This window comes from Lithobates pipiens, unplaced genomic scaffold (assembly GCF_037356315.1).
Source record: "Lithobates pipiens isolate NorthernLeopardFrog02 unplaced genomic scaffold, aLitPip1_a1.2 Scaffold_13, whole genome shotgun sequence".
NCBI classification, from domain to species: Eukaryota; Metazoa; Chordata; class Amphibia; order Anura; family Ranidae; genus Lithobates; species Lithobates pipiens.
In genome coordinates this window covers 398,392,307-398,409,972 of record NW_027507718.1, presented here as the reverse complement: position 1 = coordinate 398,409,972, position 17,666 = coordinate 398,392,307, and the positions used below count along the sequence as shown (strand labels likewise).

General features: G+C 43.6%; 1 protein-coding gene across 6 annotated transcripts in view; it reads left to right on the top strand.

Annotated features, from left to right (window-relative positions):
- Positions 1-17,666, top strand: part of MICU3 (mitochondrial calcium uptake 3) — a 278,268-nt gene that overhangs the window by 108,088 nt on the left and 152,514 nt on the right. For all 6 annotated transcript variants that reach the window (XM_077477416.1, XM_077477411.1, XM_077477414.1 and 3 more), the window contains exon 4: positions 9,468-9,546. In XM_077477416.1, the coding sequence (XP_077333542.1) occupies positions 9,468-9,546 (79 nt within the window). The remainder of the gene's footprint in view (positions 1-9,467; positions 9,547-17,666) is intronic.

The following is a 17,666-nucleotide window of genomic DNA, read 5'->3' as shown; positions in this document are numbered from 1 at the left end:
TCTTCGTCTTCTTTCAGACCCATAACATTTTAATCTCATGATAGATTCTGAAGATAACGGTATTTTTTTTCTTTTTTTGACTGGTCTCAAGAGTGTATAGGCCTTATCTATGTAGGTCTTAATCCGGTTTTATAACCTCACTAATCCCTCAGACCCTTCTGGTATTTTTTTGGATACGGGGGGGGGCGGGGGGGCCTGGGTTGGGCTTGCCTTGCACAGCAAGTTCCCGTAAGGGGTGCTGGGCTGGCCCCTAGGGCCTCTGGTCCTCCTGACCTTGGGATAGCCAGGGACTTTTATAGTCATACAGCATGTACTGTTAATGTTATGTTCCCTCTTTCTATTTGTATTGAGTTGGGACCCCCTGGGGTCACGACCTTGCTTCATTGTTCATAATATTTGTTTCACTGAAGGTCGATCAGTCTTTGATGTCTATCTTGAGATATTACTGGTACTTCTTTCTTGATTGTATACTTTTGTAACCAATAAACACTTTGAAAGAAAAAACAACGTATCTACTATTCCAGGGTCTGGTTTGTCCTCTCAGTTTGTCCATTAGTCTGGGGGTGGAAAGCAGATGACATGGAATGTTCAATTTACAGGATTTGGCATAGGGATCTCCAGAAGCGAGAGGTAAACTGGACTTCCCTGTCAGATACAATGTTTGTTGGTACCCCATGCAGCCTTACGATCTCCCGGATGAACACCCGAGCGGTCTCCAGGGCAGAAGGTGTATTCTTTAGGGGTATGAAGTGGGCCATTTTGGACAGACGGTCGACCACCACAAAGATGGCGTATGTCCTTCAGAAGGGGGTAGCTCAACTATAAAGTCCATAGCAATCATGCTGCAGGGTCTGTCAGGAATTGGTAACGGTCTGAGGATACCCCAGGACTTGGTCCTGGCAGACTTGCTTTGGGTACAGATGACACATGACTTGACATATTCCTTACAATCTTTCTTGAGCTTCACCCACCAGAACATGTGCTGAATTAATTTGAGAGTCTCGTTGACCCCAAAATGTCCGGCCAGAGGGTGGTCATGACACAGGCTCAGTACTTTTGTCTGGCACCTCTCTGGCACAAAAATGTTACCGTCTTTCCAAAGCATTCCATCCTTGGGTATCAGGGTCACTCCAGGTGGACAGGACACTCCCTCTGAGGCTTGTTTTAGACCAGACATCAGGTCTGCCTGGAGAAGCAGAAAGTTGCCCTCAGATAAAATAATATCCGGAACTGATACTGAACAAAAATTCTGCACTATTGGTGTTCCTTTTTCCTTTTTTATTAACCCCCGAGAGCTATAAGAAACCATCTTTTGTTGGATAGATCAGCTATTTTAAGGATTTACAGAGTGGAAGATCACCATCTGGTCTATGGAAAAGTTGTTCTACATTGCCTAGTCTGCCCATAGCTGGGTCTTAGTATGAAGGTGAGCGTGCATTGCACAAGGTGACGGTGCACGTTTTTGTTATGTGGTGGAGCACTGAGAAGATTTAAAGAGCCACACTCACTGCAGTTAATTATAGGAAGACTATTTTTGAGCACCAGATTGTGTGGATTGAGTTTGGGACTATCTTTATAATTTATTCACATATTCTCATGTTCATTTGTTTCTACTCTTTCTATTGTTTTATATCATCTGTCTTTTCATTTGGACTTTTTTTTGTTACATATATGGCTTAATGAAGAATATTGTATACTATTAATAATATATATATTTTTTTGATGTGACACTATATACTCTATTTTTTCTTTTTGATGTGATACAGTTACACCGTTATTTCATAAGTTTATTCACCTAATTACTTAGTAGCGCTGTCACAATCATTAATATTATCTTTATGTATTTTATGTGGGAAGACATATCAGCAGCCATTCACTTTAACTAGGAATAGGTGGCAGCACACAACACACACACTACATTTGTCTTCTGTGTCTCCCAGAGTGGCTTTCTTTATTACCATTGCCTTTGCTCTGTTAGACGAGTGTTTGTTGCCTTATTTTGTAAAGAACCCTTGTTCTGTGGCCCAGAGACTCTGCTTTCTAAAGGGCCTCTTATTTCCACTTTCACCAGAACTTTTTTTTAGTATCTCTGTGTTCTACTCCTGTTTATCCTATGACTATATCCCTCCATTACTTGGATGTGGTTAGAGCTATTCACCTTTACCTAAGTTTGCAAGTCTGTCACATGGTCTTCTGTTTTACCAGGTGGATGTTCAGACAAATAGGGGATAGATTTTATGATATTGTTATTAATATTTTTTTTTACTAGTAATGGCGGCAGTCAGCGATTTTTATCGTGACTGTGACATTATGGTGGACAGATCAGACACTTTTGGAGCTATTTTGGGACCATTCACATTTATACAGCGATCAGTGAGATTAAAAATGCATTGATTACTGTGTAAATGTGACTGGCAGTGAAGGGGTTAACCAGGAGGGGGTGCTGCAGGGGTTAAGTGTATCCCAGGGATGTGTTCTAACTGTGGGGGGGGGGGGTTGGCTATGTGTGACATGACACTGATCACTGCTCCCGATTACAGGGAGTTGTGATCAGTGTCCTGTCACTAGGCAGAACGGGGAAATGTTTGTTTACATTAGCATTTCCACGTTCTTCCTCTCCGTGAGACTGTTGCGGGTATCCCCGCGGACGTCGAGTCCGCGGGACTTGCTGTCGGACTCACGGAGCTCGTGGCAGGCACTCACGGGTGCGCACCTGCTATCCATTCCCCGCGAGATCACGTAATATAACGTGATTTTGCGCAGCGGAGCTAACCTGCCACAGTAATACTGCGGCAGCTGGTCCGCAACCAGTTAAAGAGGATCTTCACCCTATAAACAAAAATGTAAAAGTCATCAGTTACAAATACTGTAGCTGCTGACTTTTAAAAACACACACTTTTCCCAGGATCCAGCTCTGTGCATGCGCAAGCCTTGCTGCATCCCATGATTGGTCTCCTAGAAGCTCTCACTCATCCCAAGAGGCAGCGGGGGAAGGGGGGCTTCTGCTCCATTCACCTAGGCAGCCGGAACAGGAGCGGGAGCAGTAATCTGTCCAAATCAGGTACACTTTCCAAAAGACACTCCAAAAATGGGAGAGGAGGGTGGGAGGAGATGGGAAGACAGAACGTCCCTTTTGAGTGAAGTTCTGTTTTAAGCTACAGGCACCCCGAGTGTTCTGTTATTTTCTTGGGCTGTCTGTGTTTTGTCGCTGTGTTGCTCTCCCTCATTTGGACTGCCTTGGGACATCTCAATGTTCCTGTGCCCCTTGGTGAACTGTTAAAAAGACAGGATTTTATATTCGCTTAGGGTGACTGTATTTGTGTACTTGCAACAATACAGTTGAGTACCGTTCATGATACCATTTTTTAGGACAAGCTTTTGAGGTCCAAGCAGTACTTATACACATATCTTGCTAAACTGTGTATCAGCACTGCTTGGACATTAGAAGAAGGGGGTTGACCCCCAAAAGCTTGTCATGAAAATATATAAAAAGTTTTACAGACACTTAACTGTGTTTTACTCACTACAAAATGATTTTCTTGGAGTTCAACAAAAGGCACAACTTCAACCTCCTTTGTGTTTATGATCTACTCCTAATGCTGCTTTGCTGAAAACTGGAGCATCTGGGGAGTAGAAGGAAAAATACTTGGCTGGTTAATGTCTTTTTCCTGAAAGGCTCCATGGCAGCATACGTGTGGGTAGCCCTGCCTCCACGATTACCCAATAGGACCCAACTCCCATAAATCTTTGCTCCCGGCTACTATCAGTGTTCCTTTTTTGTCCTCCCCAGTAGGACCAGATGGTTTCTTTCCTGGAAACAAAACTTCACGACGATCGATTGGCTGATTGACTGAGAATTTTTCCTCCGATAGGCCCTGACTGTTAAGCAGGGTATGGAGTGTATTTGCAGAGTAGCGCTGAAGAAAGGATTCCCTACCTGAGTGCGCACGGTCTGTGTCCCGTTGCTATGGGTGACCATTATCTGCTTGGAGGTGCGGCGTGTGTGTCCCAGTCCCTTCGGCCAGGTGATCGTTGGTGGAGTGGTGAGCCTTTTGTCTATCCATGGCAGCAATGTATTTGTGTGTATTTTCTCTTTTTCTGTTTGTCCAGCGGTCTCCTCTATGCTGTTTGCGGACGCTTCCACGTTCCAGCAAACCTCTCTCTCCTACTTCCGGGTTACGCGGGCGTTCTGCGCATGTGCGAACCCGGTGTGAAACCGAGGCTTGGTTCCCGCGCCTCGCGTCTGACGTCGCCAATGACGTCACGGGCGCCACTTTTTAAAAATCTGTGGAAGCTGTCAGATCCCTGGGAATGTTTGCAGTGGTCACAGCGACTTCCCGGGGCTGACAGTTCGGCGGTTTAAGGTAAGAGCATGCCCCTTAGGCTAGGGAAATGCTTTCTCTTAAAAAAAAAAAATGCATTTTATATTTCTCTTTGGTTTGCAGTACTTCTTTGATCTGTTGGTTTATTTGGAATATGGACGCCTTACTGCCTCCTAGTGGCCAGCCCGCTCATGTTAGGTAGGTTGCTAGCATTTGTGGTTATACAATGGAGAGAGTTTTTGCATAGGTAAGATTGACTGTGTATCTTTTTCTCTCTCTGTCTGTTTTGTCTTTACAGCCCTTCTGGGTCTTATCCACAGCTTAATACCTCTAGACGCAGTGGATCATCAAGATCACACCGCCATAAATCCTCCTCAAGGTCTAGCCAGGATAGGTCAAGGTCTGAACAGCGTGACAAGAATTATTCTCACCCCCCTGCTGTTCACTCCAGCAGGCATCCGGAAAAATCATGCTGGGGGTGCAGGATGCCTGTTCCATCAGACAAATCCCTATGCGATCACTGCTTCTCCAAAGCTGCAGATGAAAGGGATGGTGCAGACCAGTGTTTGGAGTCATTAGTAAGATGGGTTGTGAAGGAATCCTTACAGGAGAGGGATGCTCTTCAGTTGTGTGAATCCCCTTCAGAATTATTGGCTCCTCCAACCGGAGAGAACCCATTGCAGGAGACATGGGAATCCTCTCAACCAAGTCGCCTATCTGCTCCTATCTCAGACAGTGAATCTGACTGTGAGGATCCTGGTTTAGGATTTGACTATGGACTGGTGCCTTCATTGGTCAAAGCAGTGAGAGAGGCTCTGAAGTGGGAAGACCCTATTACTTCCCCACCAAAGCAGAGAAAATTCTTTAAACAGCTCAGTAAGGAGCGACAGTATTTTCCTTTCCTTTCAGAGTTGGGTGACATTATCACAGAGGAATGGAGCAAGATGGATAAAAAGGGTTCCATGCAGTCAAAAATCCTGAAGTTATACCCTTTTAAGGAAGAGGATGTGAAGCACCTGGAGTCAGCTCCACTAGTGGATGCATCGCTCATGCGTTTGGTGAGATATGTAACCCTACCCTTAGAGGATACGGTATCTTTTAAAGATCCTTTGGAAAGGTGGATCGACTCTTCTGGAATGGCTTGCAAACCAGTGCTTGCAATGGCAGCGGTATCTAAGGCCATAGAATCCTGGGCTGATTCCGTAGAAGAATTCCTGAGGGGTATTTCTATTGAAACAGCCAAAGACTCCCCTATTCAAGAAATCAGGATGGCGTCTGCCTTTTTGGGGGAGGCATCTATTGATGTTATTCGCCTGATATCTCGGGATATGTTAGCAGCGGTCTCAGCACGCCGTGCGTTATGGCTCCGTCCATGGCTGGCGGATCCAGCATCCAAACAGGCCTGGTGCCGTATTCCTTTTGAGGGGACATCTTTGTTTGGTAACAAGCTGGATACTGCCATATCCCGGGCTACAGGTGGGAAATCTGGGTTTCTTCCCCAGGACAGACGCCTTCAAAATCAAAAGTGTCCATTTCCTAGAAGACAAGGCCCTGATCGTGCCAGGGAGGCGCTGAGCTATAGACCTGGTCGAGAATTCTCAAGGTCATGGAGATCCAGGCAGTCTTCTTTCAAAAAAACCTCAAAAGGGGGTTCATCTGGCAAGCAGGATTCCGCAAAATCCTTTTGAAATTGGGCCCGCTCAAACTTGTCAGGTGGGGGCTCGTCTTCTCCACTTCAGGCATGTTTGGGCGGCCTCAATTCGGGATTTTTGGACAGTAAAAACAGTTTCCTCAGGTCACAAGTGGGGTTTTATCAGCACCCCAAGGCTAAGATTTATTCCCACAAATCTTCCAGAATCAGAAGAGAAGAAACAAGTCCTATTGACCTACGTGAACTCTTTACTGGATCAAGGCGCAGCCGTTCCCGTTCCAGAAGAAGAACGTGGAGAGTGCATGTATTCCCCTCTGTTTTTGGTTCAAAAACGGCACATGGAGGCCGGTAATAGATTTGACCCTTCTCAATTCCTTTATTCACAAAGAGAAGTTCAAGATGGAATCTCTGCTTACCATCCAGCAGTCAGTGCATCTGGGGGACTGGATGATATCAGTCGATTTGAAGGATGCTTACTTCCATGTCCCCGTGGCAAAGGAGTTTCAACAATACCTCCGCTTTGCGGTAGGCAATCAACATCTTCCATTTACATGTCTTCCCTTTGGGTTAACAACGTCCCCACGGGTCTTCGGCAAAGTTCTTTTGGCAGTTGTGGCCTTTCTCAGAGTCAAAGGTGTTCGTCTCCACCACTATCTCGACGACCTACTTCTGCTATCCCAGAACAGAGAGCAGCTCTTGGAGCACAAAGACCTAGTCATCTCCACTCTGCAGGCGTTCAGGTGGCTTCTGAACCTAGAAAAGAGTCACCTAGATCCAACTCAGTCTCTCGTTTTTCTAGGGGCACAGTTCAACACAGTGGAAGGTACTATCGCCCTTCCAGAAGAGAAGGTGGGAGTCATACGAGACAGGATTCATGCAGCCCTTGCGTCATCCCATCTCTCGGCTCTCCAATGTCTGAAGGTGATTGACACAATGTCAGCCACCATTCCCATGGTAAAGTGGGCCCAGTGGCACACTCGTCCCTTTCAGAAAGGGTTTCTACAACAGTGGGACTTATCCAGCCAGACACAGCGCATATTCCTCACTCCAGCGATGAAGACGTCTCTTCTTTGGTGGCTACAGGGGAAGAACCTGCGCAACCACCATTCGATCATTCCCATCTCATGGGTCACGGTAACTTCAGATGCCAGCAACCGAGGATGGGGTGCTCACTGCCTTTCGGATGTCGCTCAGGGCAGGTGGACATTTCCATCACAAAGAGTCGTCTCCAATGTTCTGGAGTTGAGGGCGGCCTTCCAGGCGCTTCGGTCATTCCACCATCTGATAGCGAATGCCTCGGTCATGTTAAGGTTGGACAACACAACCGCGGTGGCTTACGTAAAGAAGCAAGGGGGAACTCGCAGCTGGTCTCTGTTACAGGAGGTGGAGCCGATAATGAATTGGGCCCAGAAGAATTTGTCCAACCCTTCTGCGGTCTACATCCCAGGGGTACAGAATGTTCAGGCGGACTTCCTATCGCGTGTCGAGTTGGACAACAACGAATGGTCCCTACACAGGGAAGTATTCGATTGGCTCCTGACCTTAGGATTGTCCCTGGAAGTCGACTTGTTCGCTTCCCCGTGCAATTGAAAGCTTCCGAAATATTACTCAAGGTTCAGGGATCCTCAGGCATATGGGATAGATGCCCTCACAGAACATTGGAAGTTTCAGACAGCTTATGCCTTCCCTCCAGTTCCGGTGATCCTGCAATTCCTTCGGAGACTCCGAACAGAGAAGGTGGAGATTCTCGCAGTGATTCCATTCTGGCTCAACAGGCCTTGGTTCCCTCTACTGCTGCTCCTCAGTTATCAAGAGCCAGTTACCCTGCCTCTCAGGCCGGATTTGCTATCTCAAGGCACAAGGTTACATCCATGCCCATCATGTCTGCAACTCAAGGTATGGTTTTTGAAAGGGAAAGGCTAGAAGCTCTTGGTTGTCTGGAATAAGCTATTCTAACCCTTCTCAATTCCAGACGAGGGAATATGAGCGCATATGGTCCAAGTTTTCAGCCCATATGTCCTCCAGAGAAAATTCTTGCAGTTCTCCAACAGTACAAGACATACTAAGCTTTCTCCAAACAGGCCTTGATTTACCTTTAGCTATCAGTTCATTGAGAGTCCAAGTGTTGGCTATTTCAGCCTTTACGGGTGTTTTCTGGGCAAACCATGCACTGGTACGACAATTCTTCAAGGGAGCTATCAGGCTCAGACCCCAAAGAAAACCAAGGTTTCCTAAATGGGACCTCCCTTTAGTGCTGGATTTTCTTTCGAGCCTTGGAAAGGATTCTACAGAGCCTCTGTCCATAAGGGATCTCACTCTCAAGACCATCTTCTTGGTAGCTATAACCTCAGCCAAGAGAGTTTCTGAGATTAGGAATCTAGGTTCGGAGGAACCTTTTCTGACTTTTTTTCCAGACAGGGCAGTGTTGATTCCCATGTTGGGATCGAATCCCAAAGTAACCTCGGTCTTCCATGAGAATCAGGAAATTGTGCTTCCCACTTTCAAAAACTCAGAGAGTCAGGATGTTCATCCTCTGGACGTAGGACACGCGCTAAAGCAATATTTGGAAGTCACAGCTCCTTTTAGGCAAACAAAATTTCTTTTTGTTCCCCCTCATGGCAAGAATAAAGGATTGCGAGCTTCAGCTAGATCTGTCTCTACCTGGATCGTTCAGATCATTCGGAGGGCATACAGAGCAAAGGGCTTGGCTCCTCCTGAGGCATTAACGGCTCATTCAACACGGAGTATTTCAACATCGTGGGCAGCTTCTCGTCATGTTGCGCCTGAAGTTATTTGCAGAGCGGCCTCTTGGTCTTCTATTAATACCTTTGTTTCTCATTACTGTGTAGAGCCAGCGGCTCTGTCTTCTGTTAATTTTGGTTTGCAAGTTTTGTCGGTTGACAATGCTAAATAAACTTTTGTTCTTTGCTCGACATCTTGCCCACCCGGGTGTGTTTGGCGAGTTATTTCCCACACGTATGCTGCCATGGAGCCTTTCAGGAAAACTGAAAATTTATATCAAATACTTACCGTAATTTTCCTTTCCTGATAGGCTCCATGGCAGCAGGAGTTCCCTCCCAAATGTCTGGAGTAGGCTAGTTACGGAACACTGATAGTAGCCGGGAGCAAAGATTTATGGGAGTTGGGTCCTATTGGGTAATCGTGGAGGCGGGGCTACCCACACGTATGCTGCTATGGAGCCTATCAGGAAAGGAAAATTACGGTAAGTATTTGATATAAATTTTCCGTTTTTGTTAGCCGGTGCTCAATTCCTTTTAAAGAAAGCAGTATAATCAAATATTTCAGAATTCTACTGTTCTTATGTCCTTTATGAACGCCAAGAAGATGATTTTATGGTAAGTACAAAAATCTCAGCCAAAAATTAAGTTTTATTGCTAGATGTTAACATGTCTAGTATTTGGTCAAATGTGCGTTATGTGCGTAACATATTGTATTTCAGGTTGATGGTTCAGGTGATATTTTTCTTGTTACAGGACTTGAATAATTTGCTGCTGGACACTCCACCAGTATGGAAGGGATCATCTAGGTTTTTCAGGACGCTTGGAGATAAAGGTAGCCTGAAATGTATAACTAATAATGATATAAATCTTTATCGTTTTTGACTTGACATACACTTTAAGTACAAATGCACATAGTTGATTTGGTTTTCTTGGATAAAGTATTGTAAGAACTATTAGATATGGAAGACCTACTGCAGTGTAGTGGACTTCCACATTAATGGTTTGTAACTATGGTTAAAAAAAAAATATATATATATACTTAATCAATAAATTATTATTCATGTAAACATTGGTGTAATTTAAAAATTCTTATACTGGCAAAATGCAGTAAGAATAATATGAAGTCCACAAATATAAATCCTTTAGAACTGCAGTACCTAAAGTGAGGCTTTCGTTGTGTTATTCAAAAACTTGTGACCTCCACCCATACAAACTGAAAATGAGACCCCAAATCAAAAGGTCAAATGTGCATTTTAAACCAAATCCATATATAGTGCAATACATTGAGTTAAAATCTTTTCCTTTGTAGATTTACACCACCAACACATAATACAGGTAATACCTTACTTATCCAACAAGTTAGAGGTCAGCACACACTTAGGTATGGAAAAATCTCCATACAGGATTATTCGGGACTGTGGACCAATGAACCACCAAACACTCTTTCCCAAATGATATACCATTAACTCCCACTTAGAGGTCCCCAAAAGACAAAGGACAGATACGTCATTGGTACAGATCATCTCATTCTTTTATTAAAATAGTAAAATCGCTCTCTCCAGATAAAATGATATGGAGCTTTGGACACTGACATTATGTCACAAGTGGGTTTTCTATGTTTTTTGTATCTGAGCAGCACTGTATACAGAATACTTTATTTGGTCAGGGGATATATTTCCATTCAAAATACACAAAAAATGCAAACATAAATTGCTACACAGCATTATGTATCAAATGTCTGTTGTATAGGAAACTGACGCCCTCTTACATAATTGGAGAACCTGTGTCATAAAGGGGAACCAGTCCGCCACTACCTTTCCTCTATTTACGCTTCTTTAATTCATCCAGACTCCAGCTATACTCTGCCCTTCCTCACAAAATGGAAAATTGAACTGGGTATCCAATTCACAGCTAAACAAAGAGAGAAGATTCTTCACTTTGGACAAAATTCCTTTATTGCTACCTGGGTGCAAGAGACCTATTATAAGATTTTCACCAGATGGTATAGGGTTCCTATGACCCTCCACCATATCTCTCCCCAAGTCCCCAGCTCTTGCTGGAGATGTGTCAGTGAAAGGAGGTATGATGGTCCACATCTTCTGGCAATACCTGAAAACACAGCCTTTTTGCCATGAGGTGACTGGTATAATCAAACGACTCACTGCTGTCGACCTACATAATGGCCTTACAGCTTAGACCTGTCAGAGAGACCTGTTAAAAAGTATAAGGCCTACTATTCAACTGCTGCATGCGATGAAGGCCTGTAGTTTGTTGGAAAGATTCAAATCTGCCTACAAAGTCTCTCTGGTTTTCTAAAGTAAATTAACTTAGGAACATGAAGATCTTACAGCTATGGCAACATAATATGGAAGAGACCTTCAGGGATACATCGGAGACCCTGGCAACACTTTGTTTACACTGATGCCTATCTTGAGGAACTTGCACAACCTGAGTGATTGTATAGGCCCTCTACTCTCTTCCCGGGAGAGTTCTACCCTTCTGGTTTCTGTCCCTCCCTGTCACCTCCCTGTCATAACTTTCCCCCTGCCCACATATCCAAAACCTCACCTACTTTCCACTGCCTTGCCCTTCCATCTTCCCGCCCTATTGTTTGACCCTATGTTTTTAAATGTCTTCACCGACTGGTTTATCCATTTTGGTAGCCTGACTAGACATCGCTCAGCTCTGATCCCACATAGTTTCTCCTTATTGAAACTCCAGTGTGTCATGGTATGTACTTCCTCTTGATAATGTCACTCTATTTACTTTATCTTTTTACTTTTTTCTTTTACTACTGTATCCTCTGGATGTTTGGATATGGACATGTACCACAATTCCGTGCTAATGAAAATGCCTTGAACATTGTTCTAGTTATATTTTCAATACCAAGATTGTTTATTGTTTCAGCTCACTGGGTTTCTTTCTGTCAATGTACGATGACTATTTTGTTAAATAAAGGAATTATGTAATAATATACTTATTTCCTATGACAACTAAATGAATCACTAAGTAATACCTGCACTATCGAGCATGATGAACACCCGGAGGGGATGAATTTACATGGGGTTTTTTGTTTTTTTCTGATGGGTTTCTTCCATCTGCAGTGGTTTTCTCTACAATCCAAGAACACGTTGGTATGTTGGTGGCGTTGACCACAACTGGACCAGCTATGTGCACATGACTGATAGTATCATTAGTTTTGTGAGTATCATTAGCCTTTATTCCACTATGAGTTACTAATCACAATATAATTGTGTATAATTTAGCAGGAGTTGACACTAGGAGGTTCAAGCACCCAAACAACTTACATAAAACGTTCAGGGACCCAGAAGATAATAACACCCTTATATCCAGTAGTTGTGCTATACAGTCCAAATAAGTCTCACGCGGTTTAGAATTAGATCCTCTTCTGCAAACAAGGGGCCAAAGCACATAGCACCTCTTAGCAGATCTCTAACAACTCAATGGGGAGTAAATAAGCTATGAAAACCAAAACAACCAAAACAGAGAGTGCATCCACCCTAGTGCGATTAACCTTTAATTGATACGAAGTACATAAAAAACACCACATGATATAATGAATCAAGCTCATTAACCAACCCATGTATGGTAATCAAAGTCCTCAGGTTTCCTTCTGACTTGCTCCAGGACATGGACTGGCTTATGTTGATATGTAGCTTCCTAGGGGATCCAGAAGACAAATGCTCTCTTTCAGGATTCTGACCCCAGCCTCTACAAATCTGCATTGATTGGAGTACATGCACCTATGTACTTCCTAATAAACTACCCATATTGATAAATTGAGGACCTAGGAGGAGGAGCCAGGTCACAGCGTTTGAAGTTAATTGGGCTAAACAGGAGACCTGATCTGGAATCTCAAGATTATACTTTTGCATGGTGTTCCCAAATGATGGTTATAAATATCAGATGGGTTGGTAGCTTTAAAATAAAACTTTTTATAAAAAAAAATACTTCTTTTGTAGTCGACAATAACGTAGTTATCTAACATTTTTACATATTGGGGTAAAAAAACATTCCTATGTAAAAGGAAGTTTGCCTTTTTTGAAATTAGATAAAAAGTTGGGAGTTGTAGGATTCAGTGGCCTAATGGAACAGTGTACATTTTTAGGACTGGCTTTTATCAGAACTACCCTCTTTGTCAAAAACCTAATGCATGCGTTTGTTAATTGTAGCAGACCAATGCATGGCTCTGTACTGCTCATACTGTCAGCTTCCTTTTATGAATGCCCCCAGGAGGACAAATCTCTTCTTGTCTGTGGATTAGGAAGACCATGGCTTATAGTTTGTTCTTGCCCCTTTAAACCAATTGCCAAAGCCAATTTCACAAGAACACAGATTTTCCTTTCCCTTTGTTGCAATACGGTGTTTGTGTTTTGCTGCTTAAAAAACAGCTGTACCAAACTTGTTGTAGAAATAATAGCTTAAAACATAGGCGTTCTTTGAAGTATCTTGTTGTCGGTCTGCGCGTTTAAAGTGCCAGTTTGTTTTCATAACAGTGAATTATCTACATAAGAGGAATAGGCAGAATACCTGTTATTATAGGATACTGTATTGTGTCATTTTATACCTGGAAAACTATGACAGGTCTGACATGAATGGTCTCTGATAGCTAGGCCCTTCATCACGCTCTGCAGATGTGCTAACAATCACTCCTGTTTCTAATCTGTCACTTACTAGCACTGCAATGTGAGCTGTACATTGATTCCTAGTCTGCCTCCAGAGAGGAGATGCCAATAAGATGTTATTCTTTCCTTTGTTGTTTTAGGATATTTCCATGGTTTGCATTGTGTAACTCATGACACGTTACACACTAGAACATAAGATTTACTCACGAGCTGTTTTGCTTACATGTTATATAGGAAGTTCCATCAGCAACTGAGTGTTCTGAGTTTCCCAAATTGAAGATTCGTGGTTGATATACAGGTGATGCTCAAAAAATTAGAATATCGTGCAAAAGGTAATTTATTTCACTAATGCAACTTAAAGGTGAAACTAATATATGAGTTGGACTCATTACATGCAAAGCAAGATGGTTCAAGCCGTGATTTGTCATAATTGTGATGATTATGGTTTACAGCTCATGAAAACCCCAAATCCACAATCTCAGAAAATTAGAATATTGTGAAAAGGTGCAGTAGTCTAGGCTCAAATTGTCCCACTCTAATCAGGTAATTAAGCCATAACACCTGTAAAGGGTTCCTGGGACTTTAAATGTTCTCTCAGTCTGGTTCAGTAGGAATCACAATCATGGGAAAGATTGCTGACCTGACAGTTGTGCAGAAAACCGTCATTGACACCCTCCATAAGGAGGGAAAGCCTCAAAAGGTAATTGCAAAAGAAGTTGGATGTTCCCAAAGTGCTGTATCTAAGCACATTAATAGAAGGTTATGTGGAAGCGAAAAGTGTGGAAGAAAAAGGTGCACAAGCAGCATGAATGACCGCAGCCTGGAGAGGATTGTCAGGAAATGGCCATTCAAAAGTGTTGGGGACTGTCACAAGGAGTGGACTGAGACTGGAGTCAAGCCACCACACACAGACGGATTCTGGACACGGGCTTCAAATGTCGTATCCATCTTGTCAAGCCACTCCTGAACAACAAACAACGTCAGAAGCGTCCCACCTAGGCTAAAGAAAAACAGATCTGGTCTGTTGCTCAGTGGTCCAAAGTCCTCTTTTCTGATGAGAGCAAATTTTGCATCTCATTTGGAAACCAAGGACCCATAGTATGGAGGAAGAATGGAGAGGCACACACTGCAAGATGCTTGAAGTCCAGTGTGAAGTTTCCACAGTCTGTGTTAATTTGGAGAGCCATGTCATCTTCTGGTGTTGGTCCACTGTGCTTCATTAAGCCCAGGGTCAACACAGCCGTCTACCAGGAGATTTTGGAGCACTTCATGCTTCCTTCCGCAGATGAGCTCTATGGGGATGTTGACTTAGTTTTCCAGCAGGACTTGGCACCTGCCCACTCTGCCAAAAGCACCAAAACCTGGTTCAATGATCGTGGAATTACTGTGCTTGATTGGTCAGCAAACTCGCCTGACCTGAACCCCATAGAGAATCTATGGGGCATTGCCAAGAGAAAGATGAGAGACATGAGACCGAACAATGCTGAAGGCTGCTATTGAAGCATCCTGGTCTTCCATAACACCTCAGTAGTGCCACAGGCTGATAGCTTCCATGCCACGCCGCGTTGAGCCAGTAACTGCTGCAAAAGGGGCCCAAACCAAGTACTGAGTACATATGCATGTGTATACTTTTCAGAGGTCCGATATTGTTCTATGGACAATCCTTCTTTTATTGATTGCATGTAATATTCTAATATTCTGAGATTGTGGATTTGGGGTTTTCATGAGCTGTAAGCCAAAATCATCACAATTATGACAAATCACGGCTTGATCTTGTTTTGCATGTAGCAAGTCTATCTCGTATATTAGTTTCACCTTTTAAGTTGCATTAGTGAAATAAATGAACTTCTGCATGATATTCAAATTTTTGGAATATCACCTGTATGTAACCTGACTTTGGTGTTCTGTTTGGCCCTTGTATGATTCACATGCAGCCAAGAAATGGTTACACTGTTTTCTGATTTTGCGTTACAGCTTCCTGTGTCATCTGCTTGTGTGTTGGAAAATAAATCTAATCTAAATAATATGATGCCAAATCATAATGGAATATGTAGTCTGGAGTGTAAGAGGGCACACTGAAACCTTAAAAGTCATTATTTTAAATATTACTTACACTTTTTAAGTGCTTGCTGTTTTATAATTTTGTTATATATAAATAATTTTAATGAAAGAGCAATTGCACTGCATCTGGGCACCACAAACTGAAAACGCTATTTAGTTCATTTTTAGTATACAAAACAAACTCGCCCCTCCATCCTTTGTTTTGCTGAGAAATCACTTTGAAAAACACCTCCGTGGCCATCTTGAGTAAGGGCAGATTATTCATGTAGTGTTTACTTCCTAGAATCCATCTGCACTTCGCTCAGGCATACAGGCAGGAGGCTGTTCTTGTTTTTTTATTACAGTTGTAGCAAAGTTTGGGACCTCTAGAGGCCTAATGGTGACCTTCAGAGTCAGGGACAGCTGATATCCTTAGAGTGGGTTACAAGGCATGGTGGGTGTACTGCAAGATTAAAAGATGGGCGCCAGACACTTTAAATACACCCTATAATATACTTAAGCTACAATGATCTCTATATCTAAACACATATACAGGTGAAAATGGGCCCGATCCTCATTCAAGGGTGCCATCCCTTTCTATGGCTATCCTACAGAAAACTTTCTTAGCATTTCCTATCAAATAAGGGCATAATGTGAATAAGGGCTCACTCAGGCTGGCACAGCTCATGCCACCTGGTGGCCAGCATAGGAAAACCAATCCTGGTACACTTGACAGTCCACCGTAAGGTGAGAACTTGCCCCTTTGCCACAGCTTATTCTACCTAACTAGCTAAGTTTTCACTCGGGGTAAAACAACATTTGCCAGCAGTTTCCCTTCTTCTCAGGGACCGCACTTCTTGACATAGGTCCCCTTGCAATGGTGATCTCAGTCTGTCCATACAACAGTCGGGGACTGAGAACAAATCTTCTCATTGGATGGAGAAACAAACACGCCGAATGTCACATCAACATGTTACTTTTCCAAGGGAGGCATACTGGCAATTCCATAGCACCAGCCAACATGACTTGTGGCCATTCCCTGTATCTGCCGGCAGCACACAGTGCAACGCAGTCCCAGAAATACAGCCAATAGGAATGTCCCCCACTAGCAAAACTTTCTGTAGAAGAGGTGGCATGGCTTCCAGCGTTTAACTCCACAAAGCACACATTTGTAATCCATATGGTGTCAATGAGAAACACAATTCAATAACATTTACCAGTAGTATCTGGGATCTGGTAACTTCAGGGTTTCTTCTTTAGCATTTGCCGTAGTAATTTAATGGTGAATGTCTTTCTTGGTTGGCCTGCGGGTAATCACATTGTCTGAGTCACTTTTGCGACTATAGCTCTGAATTTGCAATACTGAGGTATACCTCTCAGATATCTTGGGTGACAACTTCAAAATACACCCGCAAAGGCATCCAAAGGAAACTCTGCATAGCTTTATCTACCCATTGTGTTTCCTTGTCCTGGATCTCTTCCTCTAGATGGACTGGTATATAGGGATACAGATATCCATACTCCTCAGTCATTTTTGTAATAATTATGCGCTGTGTCTTGGACAGCCTAGGAAGTGTCTTAGGGTCTCTATACCCGGTTAGGACCCATGCATCTGGTGCACGTTGAACTGGGTATCCGGCAACAAAATCTGGCTTGCAGTCAGACTTAATAAACAAGATTGGTTTGCTCAATGCAACTTTAGGAACCCATTTTGCCCCACAATTCTCCTAGAAGGATTTAGGAATGCATACGAAAGGAGCTGCACTGGCAGACAGTTCAACTTTGACACTAGCCATGGGCACAGAGGAAATTTCATCCTCCTAAATCGCACAATTGCTCCTCATCGCTATCAGTTCACTTCCCAGTCCATGACAAAGTGTCTAAAAGTAGTTCAGAGACCTAATCGGATGGGATATTTGAGCCAGAGATAGTGGAGCATTCTTCAGCCGAGAGATAGTTGAGAGTGGATCTGGCTTTATTTGGCACAACCACGTTGTCCCCCTTAATGGCCACAGGTATCACCAACCCCCACTTGAACACTACCTTCACCCTTTTCAGGCATACCCAACTCCGGCATCCTTTTCCCTGGTGGTTCCGCCATCAAGGAGAGCAGGTGGGCCCAACCCTGGCCTCAAGGGACATCTGGAGCACTGGGTCCTGGGACAGCCACAGAAACAAGAGGAGCAGCTTCTCTCACAAGCCGGGTGATAGCAGGTGGACTCAATGCTGCTCCCAGCCAGGGCGGTGACATCCTTGTTGCAATCTG